Source organism: Pipra filicauda, unplaced genomic scaffold (genome assembly GCF_003945595.2).
Source record: "Pipra filicauda isolate LSUMZ 115617 unplaced genomic scaffold, ASM394559v2 scaffold344_size1527164_pilon, whole genome shotgun sequence".
NCBI classification, from domain to species: Eukaryota; Metazoa; Chordata; class Aves; order Passeriformes; family Pipridae; genus Pipra; species Pipra filicauda.
The window spans coordinates 962,271-981,752 of NW_024104470.1; the positions used below are offsets into that span (position 1 = coordinate 962,271).

The 19,482-nt window shown below is 57.6% G+C and overlaps 1 protein-coding gene across 3 annotated transcripts; it reads right to left on the reverse strand.

Annotated features, from left to right (window-relative positions):
* Positions 1-130: 130 nt before the first annotated feature.
* On the reverse strand, positions 131-14,165 carry TNIP1 (TNFAIP3 interacting protein 1). Of its 3 annotated transcripts, none has more exons than XM_027718233.2 (18): positions 14,107-14,165; positions 8,214-8,384; positions 7,101-7,223; positions 6,724-6,806; positions 6,441-6,509; positions 4,513-4,704; positions 4,236-4,330; positions 4,077-4,158; positions 3,751-3,840; positions 3,469-3,534; positions 3,190-3,321; positions 2,976-3,104; positions 2,561-2,677; positions 2,128-2,253; positions 1,692-1,772; positions 1,365-1,559; positions 1,013-1,103; positions 131-658 (listed from the first exon to the last, which is right to left on the reverse strand). In XM_027718233.2, exons 2-18 carry the CDS (start codon positions 8,344-8,346, stop codon positions 633-635), a joined length of 1,830 nt encoding a protein of 609 aa, XP_027574034.1. In that variant the 5' UTR covers positions 8,347-8,384; positions 14,107-14,165; the 3' UTR covers positions 131-632. The 3 variants fall into 3 exon arrangements, with proteins under 3 accessions (XP_027574034.1, XP_027574031.1, XP_027574035.1); XM_027718230.2 differs by having other exon boundaries at positions 3,751-3,843; XM_027718234.2 differs by lacking the exon at positions 3,751-3,840.
* Positions 14,166-19,482: the final 5,317 nt, after the last annotated feature.

Below are 19,482 nucleotides of genomic sequence, written 5' to 3' on the forward strand. Positions count from 1 at the left end.
CCCCTTGTGCTCACTATGGCCCTGTGACCTAGAGCACCTGGGGACCAGCAGCCCTGGCATCCCTCCCTGTCCCCATGCAGAGGCTGCCCCAGAGGAAGCAGCTTTCGGGATAAAAGCAGAGAGACTCAGCCACACTTCAGTCCTTAAATAAATACAAAGACACCAACCAGGCTCAGGCCGGGCCATGGCTGTGGCCGGCACCTGCCTGTGAGAGTGGGACCTCCCACTGCCGGGAGAGTCCTCGTCGTCACCCGCTCCTCCAGGGGCCGAACCCAAGCCCCTGGACCGGGGCAGCTCCTGGCACGCTCCTGGGAAACGCTGGCTCCTCTTCCCCGAAGACCTGGCTCAGTTCTACAGCGACGCCAGGCCTGACACCTCGGGGGTAAGGGGAAGGCTGCAGGGGACTGACCCTGCACTGGCCGCCACCACGATGGCCCCTCCAGTCCCTCCTTCATGATTTCCTTGGGGGGATGCTCTGCCGAGCCAATCCAGGCCACGAGTGCAGCCACGTGCACCACATGTCCACACACAGGGATCAGCAGCTGGAGGAAGCTCCTGGATACACACACACGGGCACACACACACACCCTACTCCTCTTCCAGTGGTGTCGGAGCGCGGCCGGTCCTTGGTGTTAGGGCAGTCCAGGACCTGCCTGTTCTGGAACACAAGACAGGGGTGGCAGGGGGTAAGTGCAGCTCTTCATGCCCAGACAAGCCCCATGGGAGGGATGGCAGCCATGGCACGGCTGCTATTCCCGAGCACCAACTGCCACAATTCCGTGAGCTTTTGGGGCTCAGCCCAACTTCAGGTGCTGTGGGGATGCTGCCGGGGATGCGCCAAGGACCAACCCCATGGCATAATCACCCCCTCAGCTGATGAGAGGGGGACTGAGGGGAAATGGGCACTGCCTGGAAAGATAAGCCCTCATCCCTCCCCCAGGTCTTCAGCCAAGCACCCAGGGGTTCAAGGTGAAGGACAGGGGCACCCCCACACCAGGGGTTTGAGCCTTACCCAAGTCCTTGGGGACTGGTTTCACCCCAGCCACTGCTTGGGCGTTCTGGCTGCGAACCATGGCACAGGGTGGGCGCCAAGGGTACTCGGGCTGTGGGAGGAGATGGAACAGAAACAGTGAATTACCAGGCATGTGAATCATTAGGCTGCACTCCCTGATTGATTGCCAGGGTGTGAGGAGGAGGAGGGGGAGGAAAGGGGCTGAGCAGTCAGATGCCAACAGGACACACGTGCTCAGCTCCCTGCTCTGTGACTCAGGGGCCCTAGAGGAGCTGCTCATTCAGCAGCGAGCCCCAGACCCACTCACATGGCCCCTCTGCTCCCCCTCATGCTGGCACAGGTAGACACTCACCGGGGGAAAATGCTGGAAGTTCTGTCCCGGCGTGTGCTCGCCTGGCATGGCTGGCGGGTATCGGACCTGCTGCCACTCATCGAAGCCGTGGTACATGGGGTGAGCCATGGGGGGACTGTACTGGTACTGGTACATGGGGCAGGAAGGGCCCAGCGGCCCTGGCACCGGCTCAGGGTGCAGTCTCTCTCCAGAAGCCTGTGAGGAGCCAGGATAGATGATGCAGAGATCCTGAGGGCAGTCCACCACCACCACCATCACCTGGCTCAGGGGTGCCAGGCCTGTAGCCCCCACCCCCTTTGCCTAAGGAGGGTTTCTTCCCATCCCCACCTGTTTGTGCTGTTTCAGCAGCTTCTTCAACTTCTCCTTCTCCTCCTTCTCCCTCTGGCAGTCGTCTTTGGAGGCTCGCAGCTGGGAGCAAGGAGAGTTAGTACAGAGCTAACCCTGCCACCCCCATGCCTGTGTGATGAGTGAAAGGAGATGCTCTGGCAGTGATATCCAGCAGAAAAACCACCCCTCTGCTCTCCTGTCCTCCCTCAGCACCTACTCTTAGGTGCTCTTAGGTACAGGGGACTGTGACACTGGGGACAAGAACCTCTGACATACCCAGGGCAGACACAGGGCTTCCAGAGTGCAGCTGGTGACACCCAGCCCCTGCTCTGAGGTGGGCATGGGGGCTGTGACACTGGGGTTGAGCACTTCCAACACACACAGGGATTACATGGGGCTCCTGGAAATGCTGCTGGTGGCAGCCAGCACTAATCACCTGGTTGTTGGAGAGGACCAACTGCTTCTGCAGCTTTTCCAGCTGCTGCTTCAGCTCTTCCTTCTCCTCATTCATCCTCTCTCTGTCACTCCGCTCCCGTTGGAAGTCTTCCTCAAAAATTTTCACCTGGCAAGAGGGAGAAATGTGTGTGCACCAGGCTGAAGGCAGACACCTCCCCAAAGCACCCCTATGACTGACTTGCCATCCTTGACCCCATCAGCTACACCAAGCCCCAGGCACGTGGGCTGTCACAATGGCCCATGGCTGTGGTCCTTCCAACTGAATGCCTGGAAGACGCTGAGCTCGGTCCCCAATCCCCACCACCACAGCACTGACACCCACCCAGCTGCTAGGCAGCTCTGGGCTCTTTGCTGGGAAGATCCAGGACATGTAGCTCCTTCCCTGCCTCCAGTGGCTCTGTGTCCTGCCCTACCTGCTGCTTGAGTAGCTCGTTCTGGGTCAGCAGCTCCTGCTGTGGCAGCTTCCCCGCTGGCTCCATGGCAAAGATGGGTGGTGGAGAGGCCTGGACATTCAGGGCCTCTTCTAGTGCCTAGGAGGAAGGGAAGGGAGCAGGGTCAGAGCAAGGTGCAGTGCCCAGGATGTCTCTGGAGTACCATGGACATGTGCCCAGCATGGGAAGTGGGTATAACTGGGCAGGGGCATGAGGGACCCTCCTTGAACCCCCTTTCCTGAGAGCCCAGAGGGATATGGTGAGCCTCATCTGGCACAAGCCTCTGCCTGGGCAAGAGTGGTTTGAACAGGGCCAGTTTGGGATTTGAGAGAGGTGAAGAGACCGGAGAACATAAAAGACATTTTGCAGTGAGGGGTTGGTTGTGCCCTGCACCCACCTTGTTTAGCCTCTGGATCTCCTTTTCCTGGTATTCCCGCTGCCTGGTGACCGGAGCCAGCTGCTCCTGCAGGAACCGCATCCTCTGCTGCAGGTCTCTCACCTCCATGGACAGCCTCTCCTTCTCTGCCTGCAGGACCGGGCATGGGAGGGAGATCAGCCAGCGCAGGGCAATAGGGCTGCCAGCTCCCTGTCACTCTTCCCAAGGGACTCACCTCTTCCGTTTCGATGCGGGACTTGGCCAGGAGCAGCTTGCGGTCAAAATCCCGTTGCTTTTGCTCCCGCTCCGCCTCCAGCTCGGTCAGTGCCCTGCGGGCCTCGGCCAGCTCCTGGTGCAGGTCCGTGACCTGCCAGGGGAGAGTGGGGATGTTGGCCTGGAAGGACTCACAATGGGGGGAAAGGGGGCGCAGGCAGCCCCCAAATATTCCCCTGCGCCCTGTTTCCTCTGAGTCCCCCCACCCAGCAGAGATGTGGCCCCCGAGCACCAGCCCTACCTTCTGCTCGTACTTCTGCTTCATGGCGCGGAAATGCTGATCCCACTGTTTATTGACCTCCAGCAGCTGCAGGGAGAGAGGGATGGCTGAACAGGAGCCCAAACCCTGCTCCAAGCCAGCTGTGGCAGTCCCCAGCAGACTCCTGTCATGAAAGCACCTCGGGGACCAGCTGGATGGAGATCTCAGCTCCAGCAGTGCTTCCCTGTGGCTCTGCAGCCCTGCCCCAGTCTCTTGGTGCCATCCCATCCCAGCCCTGTGCCTCCCTCCCAGCCTGGTCCTCACCTCCCTGCGCTGGTGCTCCAGGATCTTCACCTTCTTTTCCTTGGCTTCCAGCTCTTCTCTGCCCGGCGCCTTCTCCACCATGGCCCCGCTCTGCTGGACGCGCACGGGGGGACCCTCAGGGCTTTTGTGGAGGCTGCCCAAGGCCGGCTAAACTCGAGCCAGTTCCCCTCCCATGGCCTCTCCCATCCCCTTGAGACCCTGAGAAGTCTTGCTAGTCATACTGGGACAAACTGGGGGCTTGAGTAAGATGAGGCCACCTTTGCTGATGTGTCAGCGGGCTCCCTGCCTCCTTCCCAGCCCTCTCCAAGGCGATGCTGCCTCCTCACCTGCTGCTGCTCGGCAGCTTCCCTCTTCCCACTGTCCTGGCTGCTCAGCGTCACCATCCTCCGGAGCTCCTGGTTCTCACACCTGCAGGCAGAGAGGATGGGTAAGTGGGAAGAAGCTCCCAGGGCAGCCCTGTCCCCCTCCACACCACCCACCCTCACCTGAGCTTTTCCAGAGCCTGGTTTCTCTGCTCCAGGTCCCGCTCCAGCTTGGTACGCAGTTCCTTGTTCTCACTGTGCAGCGTCTCACACAGCGTCTGGAGGGTGAACACTGGCAGCATGAGGACGTGGCCAGCCCCAGGAGCCTGCTGGGCCACCTGCCTCCCGCCAAACCCTGGCATGAAGGTGGGTGTCCACCTCAGGGTGGACAGGAGGGGATTGGCGGGAAAAAACAAAAGCGGGAAAACCCCCATGAAGAGCCAGGCCAGCCCTTGCTCACCTGCAGGAACGATGTTCTCTGCTCGTTCTTGTGCACCTTGGAGGCCAAGCGCTTGAGCTCGGAGGCCATGTAGCCCATGCGCACGAAGACCTGGTCCTTGCTGGCCTCCTTGGCGCAGCCGCTCAGTGTGTTCTCCAGCTGCTGCAGCTGGGGCAGCAGGTTGGCATCCTCGTTCAGGGGCTGCTCCAAGTCCTGGGAATGGGATGAAGTGCAGTCAGACCAGTTTAAGGAACACTGCAAAGTTCCCTCTTGGGGAAAAAGTCATCCTCACCTCCCACCCTGGGCTGTGCTGGGCAGCTGGACCTGCAATAAGCCTTCAGTATGCTGAAAAACTGCCAGTTTTGTAAGGGTCTGATTCCCAGCTGCTGGACATGGGACACCAAGACCCCAAGTGCAAGGAGGACATTAGGGCAGCAGCTTTCCCAGGCCATGGATTCCCTGTGCCCCTCGGTAGTCTGAGCAGACCACACACTCTTGATTTGCTGATAGCAACAGCGGCATCTCCACCCCTGCTCTCTTTTCCACCTGAGGTCTCCCCATCAGTACCAAGACTAGAAATTCCAGCTCTCGAGACTGTCCTCTCCACGTACGCCCTGGGCTGTGTTGGAAAGGGTGGTCTTACCCAATCCCCATTTTCTCCTTCCTCCTGTTCTCCCCTGGTGCTCCCCTGCTGCTGTGGCACACCAGGCAACAGGAACCTGAGCTCTTTGGCAATTGGCAGCCAAGAGGGTGATGCACGGGATTTAAACAGTAGCTGGGAAAGCCCAGATCAGGGTGCACCCATCAATGCCAGGGCGTACCCCTGCCCACGCATGGGGGGTGTCCCCAAGAGGTTTGTGCTCCCCTGGCGTGACTGGTTAACTCCTCCATTGCCTGGGAGACACTGTCAGCACAACAGAGCCCAGCTGGCACACACGGCACTGCTGGGAGGAGGTGAGGATGCGCTGCCACACCTTTGCCTGCTCTGCTCCTGGCCCTGCTGACTCACCTGCCGCCTGTGGGAATGCCCTGGGTGGCACCATATGGGGCCAGGAGCTCAGTGTGTCCCCAGCACCCTGACCCTGGGGTTTACAGCCCTGAAACAGCCCTGGGAGGGTGTGTGTGGAGCATAGCATGGCCAGCTCTTCCCACCCATGCTGGCTGGCAAGGGGAGGCAGTGAGGACCCAAGTGCAGCTGGAGTGCTGGGAAGGCCACCTGTGAGCACAGGACTAGGACTTGGCTCAGGCACCAGCATCTGATTGCCAGGCAGATGCCATCACATTCTCCATCACCCCATGGCTGCACCCCAGGAGTGTCCAATAAGACTCAACCCCTCCTAGGGCCTCTCTGGCCAATGTGAACAGGGATGTTCAATGAGAGCACAATCTCTTACTGGTACCATGTGGTGCAAGCTGATGTTCATCCATCCTGGGCTCCCCATCCCTCCTCCTCTCCCTTCCAGCACACACAAAAAGCCAGAGTGGGACAGGACAGGGCAGTGACAGCCAGAGGGGGACATTCAGGTGGCAGCAAATGGAGCACACAGAGGTGCCCTGGCTAGGGCAGACTCTGTCAGCAATGATGGGGCTTGGAGACCCAATGCTTCCATCTGGTGTGGGCATCAGGTGAACATCCAAGCATCACTGGGTTGTCACAGCCCTTCCTGCCACTGTTGTGTGACATCTGCAGACACCAGTGCCCCATCTGTCTGGGGCTGCTTCACTGGCCCTGTGCCCAGGCAGTCCAGTCAGGCCACTTGTTCTTGGGCGCTCCTGTCAAGTTTATCCCTCCTTCGTGGTTTCCCTAAGGGCTGCCTTGACATGGGTCTGTCAGCCCTGCCTGTGCTTGCTGGGGTACAGTGCTGCCTGCCTGCACACCCCCAAACCCCTGGCACTACCACACCGACTGGCTCGACTCCCCAAGTCCCGCAGGCACCAGGGGCACTCACCGCTCTCCTGCTCTCCTGGGGAAACCCCTGTGCTTCGACAGTGACGACCTCGAACTCCGAGGAGGATCCCTGCAAGAGGAGGCAGCCAGGTCAGGGCTCCCTGGGGAATGGCAGCCCAGGATACCCACCACGAGAAGACCACCAGGAGTACAGCAGAGAAGCTGACTGTTTCAGGTTTATCCCTGTTTCTAGAGGCTAAAGGCTGCCTCCTTTTGCTTTAACTAGATGGAGAGTCCCTCCCTCCAGCCATGCCAGCACCAGCTCCCACATTCACCAGACTCACACTCGGAGGTGATTTCCGTACTTCCATGTCCGTCTGGGCGCTGCCCGGGGCTGCCCGTGTGAAGCTGGGATCAGGGCCGACAGCTGCAGAGAGGAGAAAGGATGTAGCCACGAAAGTTTTGGAGAGGAAGGCTTCTCCTCACCTGGGATGCAGACCCCTGCGAGGTCAGGCACCAATGGATGGTTTTTAACCCAGCTATGGAGATGGGACAGAAACCTTCTTCTGGAAGGGAGGATGGCAGTGCTTTGATGCACTCTAGAGATGACAGGGCTGCAAGGGACCTTCATAAAAGTCTCCTGCACACCCTTTCCTTTCCCCCAAGCCCAGGATTCTGAGCCATTGGGTTATTCCTCCCCCATGAGCCTCACATCTCCTACCTCCGGTTTTCACCAAGTCCTCCAAGGAAGATGATGCCATCAGCATTTTGTTGTCCTTCACAAGGTCCTCCGCCTTCTGCCGCAGCTTGGATGCCTCGACCTGGGACTCCTCCAGAAGCTCTCCTGTTGTGGGCAACAGCAGAATGCTCAGCCTCCTTCCCCAAGTGTCTGCCCTCCAGCAGCCCCATCCACCAGCACCGAACACCCTATTTGGGTGGAGCAGTGCCCAGAATAGTCCTTCTTCACCCAGAAACAACTTTTCTGGGACAAATCCAATGGCAAAGCTGCATCAGTGGCTCACTGACTTCAGAAATCCCCATGATGGCACACAGAGGAGGCAGAAGGGCAGCACCATGTCTCTTAGAGGTCTCTTCCACTTCCCCGAAGAAGTGAATTTAAGCCTCGGTGGTGTCCCAAGGGGTCCAGCCTGCCCACTCTGGGGTCTGTCACCAGCAATGCAATCCTCCCCCTACCCTGGGTGGTTGCTGCCACACCAGCAGAAGCTGGTCACAGGTAAGGGCATGGTGACACAACAGGAATCACGAGGCAGGTGGAAATTCGGCTGCAGAAGCAGGACTTGAAAGGGGAAGCTGGGTCACGAGACCGAAAGCAAAACTGGGGGTGGGGGGAAGGCGGTCAAGGACAAGAAAGGGGGTAGCCCAACTAGGCTGGAGCATTTCCACACTGGCATGTCCCTGCTGGCAGAGAGCACCCAATACCAGGGTCTTTGAGCAGCACCTGGGAAAAGCCTCTGACCCAAAAGAGCTTGGAGGAGGTGGGGGTTTTCATCAAAAGCAGAACAGATCCCGGCACCTGTGAACTCCAAGAAGCTGACTTAGCTCCAGTACTTGCCTTTTCTTCCCAGCCATTTATCCCACTGTAAAGCACCACAGAAGTTCAGCAAAACCCTTGTTCCCCCTGCACCTTCATGTGAAAAAGCTCAGGCATCCTGCTCAACCCCCCAGGACAGGGAGAGCTTTACTGCTACCCCAGTGCCAAGACCCACCACTTCTACCAGCATCCTTCTCAACTGAGCAAGAAAACCCCAGGCTTGGTGGGCACAGGCTGGGCTGCCCCAAAGCAAACCTCATCCCCCTGGCATGCAGCAGTTACCAATAGACTTGATCCCCTGCATCTTCTCCTTCAGCCGGGTGTTCTCCTCCACCAGGCGCTCCAAGGCCGTGGATCCATTCTCCTCTGAGCCCCCACCAGGGTCGTAGATGCGGTAGGGTCCTCTCCCTTCCATGCCTGCTGTTCAGTCACCTATCTCCCAGCCGGGCATCCCTGCAAGGCAGTGGAGCACAGCGTCACCTTCCTCTGGCTCCAGATAGTGCCACAGTCCCCTGGTCCCAACCCTGTGGGGGTCTGGGGTGCTGTGCTGGTGAAGGCAGTGCTGCCTCGCTGCTCACCAGCCAGCCAACAAGTGTCCCAGGTAAAGGCACTTCCCCCTCCAGCCCTGCTGGGGGTGAACATGTCGGGGTGACTCACGGCCATGAGAAGTGTCACACGAGGAGGCATCACCAGCAGCCCTACTCAGGGCTGGCTCTCACCCTTGCAGGGCATGGGAGTAGCGGAGGAGGTGGCAAGCACTGGTTGCTGCATCCCAGGAAGGATGGAGACCCAGCCCAGGAGCATCCACACCATGCCTGGACACTGTCACTGTCATCAGGACATCCTGCTCAACCTACGGTATTTTTGTGGGGCATAAAGTCTTGTTGGCGCTGTTGGGGAGGGGCACCGTCTGCACCTCCAAACACCTTAACCTGCAGCTGTGGGGAAATTTGGGCAGCATTGTGGGGATGAGCCCCAGGAGTCAGGCAGGGACCCGCTCTGCCCTCCGGCTCAGCCGGAAAAACCAGCTGCCAACAGCGTGGCTTCCTGAATCAGGCACAGGGAACAGCCAGGCATGTGCCGGGCTGGGAGCAAAGTCCAAGGAGACGAATCATCTGCAAGCAGCCTGCTATTTGCTTTTCCAATTCCTTGCACTTGTGGGTGGCCTAAGGCCTCCCCCTTGCTGAGGTCTGGCCTGGGGACAGCTGGGCAGGATCCTGGCTCCAGGTCTCACTCATCTCCTGGGGGGATAAAGCAGCTGTTGTGAATCACAGCACAACTTATCAGAACTGTCCCCCCTGATGCCAGCTCCATAATGTGGAGTAGAGCAGCAGCTGAGAAGGTCCCAGTGCCAGCTGGAGCTCAGGTGCTGCCTGGGGGCACAACAGGAGCACCCCAAAGTGCTCTTCCCCCAGCCAAGGCAGCCGGGTGCTGGTGAGCAGGAGGGGGCTGAGGGGACGCATTTTGAAAGGAGAAGGGGGTAGCCCATACCCAAAACTGTCTCAACCTCAGACTAATGCTCATGCCATGAGTGATCCAGGCTGATCTCCGGTTTGGATGACCTGCCTGCCAGGGAGCGGCAGGGACTTTCCAGATGACAACTGCCACCTGGCAGCATCCACAACTGGAGCAGCGATTAACGCCTGTCTCAGCGGCAGGGAATTAGGCAAGGAATTAGAATTAGGCCTGTCCTCAGTGGCAGACTGCTTCTAGGAGATGCACTGGTGGGCCTCACCATCCTCCTGCCCTGTGGGTGCTGCCAAGCCCCCCACTGCTTGTAGCCCCATCCCAAGCAGCTGGAGGTGGTGATCACTGGGAGCTGTCCTGCTGCAGTGGTGTGGGGCAAGCTGAGGAGCGGCTATTCCTGGGGCCCAGAGCAGCTGACAGGAAGCTATGGATGCCCCAGCCCTGGAATTGTTCAAGGCCAGGTTGAGGTGTACCTTCCCATGGCAGGGAGTTGGAACTAGATGATCTTTAAGGTCCCTTCCCACTTAAACCATTCTAGGATTCTATGAAATCCCTCACAGCCTCCTGCCACGGGATGGGGAAAACTGGAGCAGACCTGCCAGTGGGGAGGACAGAACCCAGCATGGAGGCACACATATGGCCCAGTGGCACCTCCATGGCAGGCAAATGCTGTGACATGTGCCCAGCCTGGCAGAGGACTGGGATGGCACCACAGGCAGGCCATCAGGGACATGAACCTGTTTCTCACTGGTCTCTAGTCACCATATGCTGCTCCAGACCTGGGGCTCTGGGAAGAGCTGATAGCAAACCCATCTTGCAGTGAGCATCTTGCAGGACATCCATGTCCTCCACCGGGACAAACCCAGGTGTGGACTGAGGAAGGTGGGGACAAGCTGCCCTCTCGTGTGGTACCATTTCCCCATGTGGCTTTGCAGCAGCTTGAAGTACCGGCCCCTATTTCTCTTACATTCCACTCCCCAAACCTGGAGGTTTTCTGCCTTGCCCCATAGCACACATGGGAGGTCCCCAGCCCCTGCAGGAATCCTTCAAACCCAATCCAGCTGCACTGATCACCTTGTCAACTGGCAGAGCTCACTCACAGTGATCCCATGTTCTTTCAGCCAGATGGAGCCACCAAAAGACTCTGCTATGCCCAATTCTCAGGATTTTATTAATTTTTCTACCCCAGGTCTGCACCCCACCAGGGAGATTGCAGCAGAGTGGACACAGAAGCTGTTTTCAAACAGCAGCTGCAGAGAGGAACTGAACTATCTCCAGCTGACGGAAGCACAGACCAGCCACAAATTCACCAGCAAACAATACTCAGCAAGAGGGAGGAGTTTCCGCAGTACCGGGGTCAGGGAGGGTTTCCTGGAGTGGAGGCACAGCCCAGTTTCTGCAAGGAGCGGCTGGGACACAGCTGTCACCCTGGGGACCAGGTCACTGATCCCAGTCCTGGTTTGTTGTTGTTTTTTCTTTTTTCCTTAAGAGTTCTGACAGGTGAGATTTAGAGTGGTGGAAAATCTCATTTCAATAAAAACACTGGGGGAGGAGAGAGAGGACCACAGACCAGCACCTAATAGTGATTAGAAACACAAGGAAAACACGACTACCACAAACTCCAGCAGAAACCACCGAAACACCAGAAAACACTTCCCTCTTTGCCAGTCAACAGTTCCTAAGCTAATCTGACAGTATTTCACAGCCCTTGAGGCTGAGGGCCAGGCACAGACCATGGCTGCCTGGCTGTAGCTTGCTGGCTCCGTGCCCAGCCATGGACGGTGACTGCCAGACGGTCACCCGTGGGCGTTGCTGGTTCCAAGCAGGGCACCAAGACCTTCAGGTAGTAAAATTTTACGACAACTCAGCAAAAGCAGAGAATGAGAGTGGGAGTGGGCAGGGGAGGCTCCTGGGTGAAGATGAAAGCAGAATGGTATTTAAATAGCTGTGCTGTGGCTTGGAAGTGAGCAGGAACTGTCACCGCTGTCACCCAGGATGACATGCACCACTTCCCCGGCCTTCCCTGTAGCAGCCATGCAGAAGGACGTGATTCCGGCTTTAAAATTGCCAAACATCTGAAGATCAGAGAATGCGAATCCTGTGCAGCAAGCACTGCTGGAGGTCTGCTTTGGGCAGTGAGCCCTGCAGTGGGGACGAACATCTCAAAGCTGAGGCCTTGGCAGCCCACCAATTCCCATCCTGCGATCCATGGTGGGGGCTCAGCTCAGCCCTTAGGAGAAAGGGGTTTTCCTTACTCCATCACACGACAATCCCAGGAAGCCTCCTCCGCACCAGGATCGTAGGAGGTGAAAGTAAATCCCTGCAGGCTGCCAGCAGAATTTTCCCATGACCGGGGCTGCCGGGTCCCCGGCATCCCTCCTCAGAGGAAAAGCAAAAGCCACTCAGATAGACACTATGGAAGGATTTTGTTGCTGCTGTTGTTGTTTGATCATTTTACTGGAGATCAGCAAAAAGCCACAGACCCCAGCCTGGTTTTGTTTTCCTCTCCAGAGCTCCAGCAGGTCCCAGACCAGGGACAACCGGGCTGCTGAACTGGTCTCATTTGCAGGGAAGCAAAAGCAGAGCTGGATTTAGGAGGGAGCAATAACGAGACTTTCTGGGCACTGCAGTACCCTGGGTTGGGAGTAATAAAAGAAGAGGGAAGCAGGCATTGCAAGGCTCAGGTCTTAAAGGGAAAAGCCTGAACCTCCACTTGAAGCATTTTCCTTTCCAGCCTATTTAGCCACAGAGAGAGGGTGGGAAAGGCGAGTAGTACAGATGTCCTGCAGCCAGAAATCCTACTCTCCCCTCAGAAACCCACCTCCCGCAGAGCTTCAAAAAACAACCTGCTTCTGATGAGGCTGCTCACGAGGAAAATAAAGCATTTCCCCGGGTCTGCCAAGTCTACAGACACGGCTGCAGAGCTCCTGAGCATGGGCCCAAGCTCCAGCGCAGGCAGGACATGCAGCCAGACGTGGTGGTGGTGCTCTCCTGGCATCACCCTGGGGGTTTAATGCAAGATCTCGTCTTCTGCTGCAAAGACAACTGCCTCATGTTGCCTGCTCCACTTCTCCCTGCAGAGCTCAGTAACATCATGGCTGCTCATCACAGTGCTCCAAAGCAGAGCAAGGCACAGCCACCCCTTTTCCTTGCTTCCAAGCTACTCCTTTCCAACCTGGTGCGCTTCAGCCGGCAAACAACCAAGCACCACAAAGCTACATCAGCAAAGCTTCCTCTGTCACCCAAAGTATAAGAATTGCTGCTTTAAAACAAATCCTGCAATGCCATGAGTAGATGGTTCAGTTTCCTCCACCCATGAATGTTTTGTACCAGCTGCTGGCAAGCAACAACCCACGGTCCTGCGCTAAATAGGTCTGTTTTGCATAAGTCAGGCCAAAAGGGCATAGTGGGATTTCTTGCAGAGCCAGGAACGATGCCAAGGGCTGCAAAAAGCCTCTCCTGTTTTCTTGTTGCTCGCTTCACCTCACCACAGACAGCTCTCAAGGACGTGTGTGGTTGGAGCCCTCCTGCCTCCAGAACCCATCCCAGTGCCCAAAGTCTGGTCCCTGGAACGCTTTGTCTGGCAGTGCTCTCCATGAAATGTGCACTCCAAAAGAGCTTGTGGCAACAGAACAGCTCCCACTTCCCCAGGGGATGGGAATAACCCACCCCAGTGATGGGAATAACCCATCCAAGTGATGGGAAAAATCCACCCAAGTAATGGGAAAATCCAGCTCAAGGGGAAAGGCTGTATTTGACTCCCTGATATGGTGAGCAACCTGTGCCAGGGACACTGAGGAACAGGACAGCTGGATCTCTGAGAGGCTGCAGGTCCCCAGAGAGCTATTCTCACCCCAAAGCAGCAGTGACAGGCAGCATCTTTTTTTCTTTCTGCCCTCCGTGGGGATCTTAGCATGGAAGTGAGGGAGGAGAGAGGGGGACACAGGCTGTGCACCCTCTCCCAAAAGAGGAGGATGCTGCCATTCCTGCTCCAGCTATTCAAGCCTCTGGATCAGCATCCTATGGGGACACGCACTACCAGACCAGGAGGTAAAAGTCAAAGAGGAAGGAAAACAGCGTGGACAGGAGGGTCCTTGGGGCCACGGATGTGTGGCCATGGGGGACCCACGCGCTAGAGCTGCCTGGCGGGGAGCGCAATCCCGGGATAACCGGGAGGCAGATGCGTGGGCCCGGGAAACGCCGCGGTTGTGCAAGGCGGGACGAGGGAGGAGCGGGGCCGCCCCCGGGGGATCGGCACCGCCCGGGGGGCTGCGGGACCCCCACCCCGCACCCCCCGAGCCTCCTCCTCTTCCCCCGGGCATCGCCACCACCAACACGGGGTGGGGACCCACACAACCAGCCCGACCCCCGCGAGAGCGGCGGGATGCGGGGCGTCGGCAGCCTCCGCCCTGCCCGGAAACGGGGAAACTGAGGCACGGCACGACTATCGCGACTGGCCGCGACACCCGGTGGACGGCACGGCCCCAGCCCCCTCCGGGGTCTCACCCCGACCGCCCGAGCAGCCCGAGAGCTCGCGGAGCGGACAGATACGGCCGACACGCAGCCCCCGAGCCCGCCAGCCCCGACCACCCCCGGCCCGGGACCCTTCGCTGCGGCGACGCGACGCCGGTGCCCGGTAAGACCCCGATGCCGCGGGCAGCGCTCCTGTCCCCGGGGGCGGCAGGGCCCCGCGCCGCTCCGAGCTCACCTGCCGCACGCCCCGCGGCGGGGCCGCTGCCGGGATCGGGACCGGGATCGGGATCGGGACCGGGATCAGGGTCCGGCGCCCCCCGCTCCGCCACCAGCACCGGAGGCGGCGGTCCCGCCCCCGGGAAATTCCCAGCCTGACGGACAGGCGCCGCAGCCAATCGGCGCGCGGGGCAGGGTATAAAGCGGGAGGGAGGGCAGGTGGTGGGGAAGGTGCTCGTCATGGCGGACGTGTTGTGGCTGTGTGTGCGTCCCCTGAGGGTCCCTGGGGCTGCACGGGGCCCCGCCCGGCTTGGTGGAGCTCTGAGGGGCGGCAGGAGCCTGTCTGCGCCTTCCACCTTAGTGGGGAGTTCCGCTGGTCGCGGAACGGCTCTGCCGAGCCCCCTCAGCGGCTCTCCCGGCGTGCGGAGACACAAAATGGCGGGGCCGAGGGGACAGCCCGCCGGGGGGTCCCCGTGTGCCCCCGCTGGGGAGAGGGATGGCTGAGGGGAGGCAGCGCCAGCTCTCCCCTCTGCCCCGGGAAGGAGGAGGGCGCTGCTGCGAGCCGGCTGTGGCTGACCAGAGCCTTCCTCTGAGAATTCCCCACCGAGCCTCCCAGTTAATGTTAGACGAGGAAATTACACCCTCTAACCGGAGCGTGTATTCCGGGATCCTTCTCCTCTGTGCTGCTGCTGTGATTATCGTGCCGTCATGGACCACCAAAATCAGCCAGAGGAGCAAGAACCAAAGGGGACACCACCTGGTTTCACTCCGCTCATTGGGATTTGCTCAACAACTACCTGATTTTCTTTCTTCTCTTGGTTTTGCCACACGGAAGGTGGTACAGTTTTAAAAATATAAGTAAAACCAAAAAACCAGGAGCAAAGAAATCCCACTGTAAGGCAGCCGTGCTGCTTGCTCTCTGCCTGCAGTCTGTTCACATCCTCTTTAGGTGACCTGGTGTTGGGTTCACCGAGGTCCTTCAGTGGAGATCGAGCTGTTTCCTGCTGTCCCAGTCCTGGCTTCTTACCCAGCTCTGTTCACACAGCTCCGTGGCCTCTTGGCACTTTGATGCTTTGGGTTTTAAAAATTAAAAGCCAATAAACCCCTTTCCCTGACTGCCTTTTACTGACAGCAGGACGTTGCCCTGGCAGCCTGGCTGGGTTACGGGAGCTCGGCGGTGCTGGGACCCCGATGTGCTCTCTGTGCTCTGAGGTCTCAGCTGGGGATGAGACAACAGAACCCCATGCCCAGACAGTATATTCCCTTTTGTTCCCTGGAAGTCTTGTTTTACCCCAGAGGCCCACTGCTATTCTGTAAACCCTCAGAAAACCTGCCTTCAAAATTAAACGCAGTTCCACAGAACTAGAAAACGCCTTGCCTATGTGTTAATGCCTCAGCCTGCACAAAACAATCAAATCCTTACTTCTGTGAGGAGTGAAGGGGGTGGCATGGTTCAGCTTTGCGGCACCCCAAAAGCTCCCTGTCTTCCCCTCACTCCATTCCCCCACAAAAATATCATTGTGTTACTCACCTGGTCAGGTTGTGGAAGGGCTGGGGGGGGAGGGTGAGAACCTTTGGGACCAGGAGCTCTGCAGCTGCAATCCCCAAATGCAGGAAGGCCGGCCCAGCTGAGTGTACTTTTAGGCATGGAGAAGGGGAATTCCCCATGATGGAGGTCCCAGACAGCCCGTGCGTGGTTTTGATAGGGAGCCAGGCACCACTTAAAGGGCTCTCCTGTGCCGTTCCTCCCAGGGGCCGCAAGTTGTGTCAGGTATTAGTCAGCAAAAGTGGGGGGGGGCTGTTGTGGAGGCTGTGATTCACTTTTGGGCAACTGAAGAGCCTCGTTACATCATTCCCCTTGCCTGGTTTCTGAGCAACTTCACTGGGTTTGCAAACATGTCATGTTTCTCCTCAGGGACACTGCTGTGTCTTGCAAGAGGCACTGTCCTTTTCCCATGTGTATTTCCATTCCGTCCTCATCCATCTCTGGAGTCAGAACAGGATGCATCTTCCTGAGGGAGCAGAAAAGAGCTGTCTCTGCTGGTGGAGCCAGACAGGTGATGGTATGCCTGGGTTGCAGGTAATCCCTGGAAACCATCCACCAGGAGAACTGATGGTCAGAACCAAGGCTGGAGCCAGCTGGTGCTGGAATAAACAGCAAGGATTTAAATGGTTTTATTTTGTAGAGGCTGATTCCAGCTCCCCAGCTCCTTGCCAGCAGGTACAGTTGTGCCTGGAAGAGTGTTTGGTCTGCCCTTGCCAGGTTGGAATTGCAAGGCCTGAGGAGTGCCCAGCTTTAGTCTGTTTGGTTTGGGTGGCAGGAGTGGGGGTACTGGGCAGGAGGGTGGGGAGCTGTGGGTCTGGGATCTGCCTGCAGTCTGAGAACCTGTGGAAGTGGTCACTTCATGGCGTGCTCTCACCGGTGCCTCTCCACCTCTCTAGCCAGCCGCTCCGTGTGTTTTTACCTGAGATTGCCAGCTTGGGCTGGCCCAAACACCAGGATGAATCTCACTATGAAAACAAAAGGCTCTTGGTCCTGTGGATCCTTCCTCATTGCTTTGGTCCTGCCATGCTCCCAGGGGAGAAGACTCCCCTGATGGCAGCTGTGGTTCATGAGCACACCTGCGTGGCTGTGAGGACATGTTCATAGCTGACACTTTGACACAGTAGGGGTTCAGCACCTTCAGTGGCAGCTCGCTTACGTGAAGGTGCCTTGATCACTGCTACCTTGTGGGAAACAGGGTGAGAAGGAGCACAGGCTGAGGATGGGGCTGGTGGAACTACTCTGTCCTCAGCTCCTGCTTGTTTCGGATCAGGTGTAGCTTCCTCCAAGTTGATCCCATTCTGGAGTGAGCAGGGTGGGTCCAGTGGTGTGAATCCAAAGTGGAATTGACTCAACAGCCCCAGTTGCCCAGTAAATCCCTGGTGCTGCTGAGCAAACGGAGCACACTTGAACACTAATGGGGTGACGGGGCTGGCCGGGACCTGGTGGCTGTGCTGGGAGCTGGCCCTGGAGTGAGGCAGGAGCAGAGCAGGCAGCGGGTGCAGCTGGTTTGGCTCAGCACCCTGGGGCCACTCCTGGGCTCAGCTCCTCAGGGGGCTGCTGATGGGTCCCTCTTGGCATCAGCAGCTGGGACCTCCTGCCTGTACCACTCTGGTTGGATGTGTCCTGGTGCTGTGGCACCAAAAGGAAGCAGAAGGCCCACAGTGGCGCTGTGAGAGCGGGGAGGAAGCTCTGGCTACAGGAGGGGATTTCCAGAACATTGTGATCTGCTGCCTATGCAAATCAGGAACTCAAATTAACCTGGCAGGATGGGAGGGCTCTGGGATGGAGGGCAAGGGAGAGGCAGAGGAGGGAGCTTGGGAGACTGCTGCTGGGAGAGGGCAGGAGGGAGTATGGATTGGGGTAGGAGAGCAGGGAGGCACTGGGGAGCAGTCCTGCTCCTGCAGTATCCTGCCTTTACAGGGGGTTGGATCACACCCTGGCTGTTCAGGGATGCTGGGCTGCTTTTGCTTTGCCCTCTGGGTTTACCCTCTCACTGAAAGAGACCTCCCTTTTCCCTCTGCCTCTGGCATGTGAGGCAGAACTCAGTGTCACCTATGTAGCAGGAGATCACCCTTCCTGCCGTCCTCGCTCTCCCTCCTCCACAGTCACCAGAGGATGGGTTATGGTGGGACCTGGTGCAGTCCCACAGTGGATATGCCAAGAACTGTGAGAACTGGGCCTGGAAGTGCTCAGAGGATTTCCTTGCGTGCCTTAAGCTTTGAATCATTTGGAGTCCCAATGTACAAAATCAACAACAGGCGCAGAGGGGATTTTCCCCTCTTCCTCTCTCCCCGGGATGTGTCTCATCCAATTGCAATGCCTGAGAAAAGGGCTCAGCAGCAGTCATCATGTCCTGTACAGCTGCTCCAGGGATGATGGTGTATGGAGAGCAGCTCTGTAGAGTTCAGCCATTCCCCAGCCTTAGCTCACTGTGGGGATCAGGCTGAACAGAGAGGGACACGTGGATATGAGGGGCAAGGCTGCTTCTTCCTCCTTTGACTTGGGAAGATGAACAGCTGAAGAGGAAACCTCTGCTGGCTCCCAATGAAGACTGTTTCTCTCATCCGGGGGAAGGGAGGATGACAGGTGGGATGGAAGTGGCTCACATATTGTGCCAGGGACCAAAACCAATATCCCATCTTGTCTCCACACCAGAAGTGGCTCCTCCCAGGGGCTGGTAGCAAAGAGGATCTGCAGTGGCGTCTGGAGCTGACTCAGAGAAGAGGTCTGGCCCTCTGCACACCAAACATGGGCTCGTGGGGTTTTTTGGGTGTTGCAACCTGTGAAATCTGGCCTTTGCTCTGCCTGGAAGCGAGCCCTTGCCCCCGACATTGCTGGTCAATGAGCAAAGCGTAAATCCCGGACTTTTCCCTGCAGCAGCCTTGAAGGCTGAAGCGTGGATGGCCAGCAAGGACCCACCTCCAGCCCTTACCTTGCTCACAGCCTTGTTAATTTTTCCCCTTTCTTGTGCCTATGGTTTTGTCCTCTCCTTTGCTTTCCTAGCCTTCCTTGAACTGCTCACCTCCTTGTTGATCACAGGCATGGGATTTGTCACCAGTTGCCCTTAGATTGGGCAGCTTGGAGCCAGCAGATGGAGCAGAAGTATTCTTGGAAAGTGGTGCTATGAAGTCTATTTTCCCTGGAAACTGGAATTCTACAGGGATGAAACTGCTTTGTCTGAAGTCTCTATGACCTGCCCATGTATGGAGGGCTTCATGGGCAAAACAGTCCTCAATCAGGGAATTTTTACGTAATTTATTGTCAATTAATACTAATTGCTAGTGAGTGATTTGGACTTTAAACAAAACAAGTGCTCTTTCTTCCCCAGGCTTGACTTAGGCCAAACATAATTTTCTTTTTCCTAGATTCAGTGGTCCTTGTTTCACTGCAGGTTACACTCATTCCATGATGAAAGGGCCCCAAGGCAGAGTGAGTCCCAAAGGCCATGCCAGTGCTTCCCAAGATCCCGTCACCCTCCTGGCATTGCCTTGAGGTGGGCAGCTCTGCTGAGCTCAGGCCAGTTTGCAGTTCTCCTTATAGGGCAGCCCCAGGTGTGCTGCCAACCCCAGCATGGGGCAGGTGCTGAAACAGCCCGTGCTCAAATTGGGTACTGACTGTGCTTGAGTGTTTGCAGCAATTAAAATGCCACTGGCTGTTTCTGCTCCAGCTGTAGCAACTGCTGCTGGAGATGGATTACTGTAGCACTGAGGCAATATAGAGGCTTTTTGGCAGCAGGACTTTTCTAGGAGAGGGAGTTGCTCCAGGGAGGAAACCTCATCTTCCCCTCCCTCCCTGTCCCCAAACGCTGTGTGACTCTATCTCTCTATCTTGTCTGCATTGTAGGAGCAG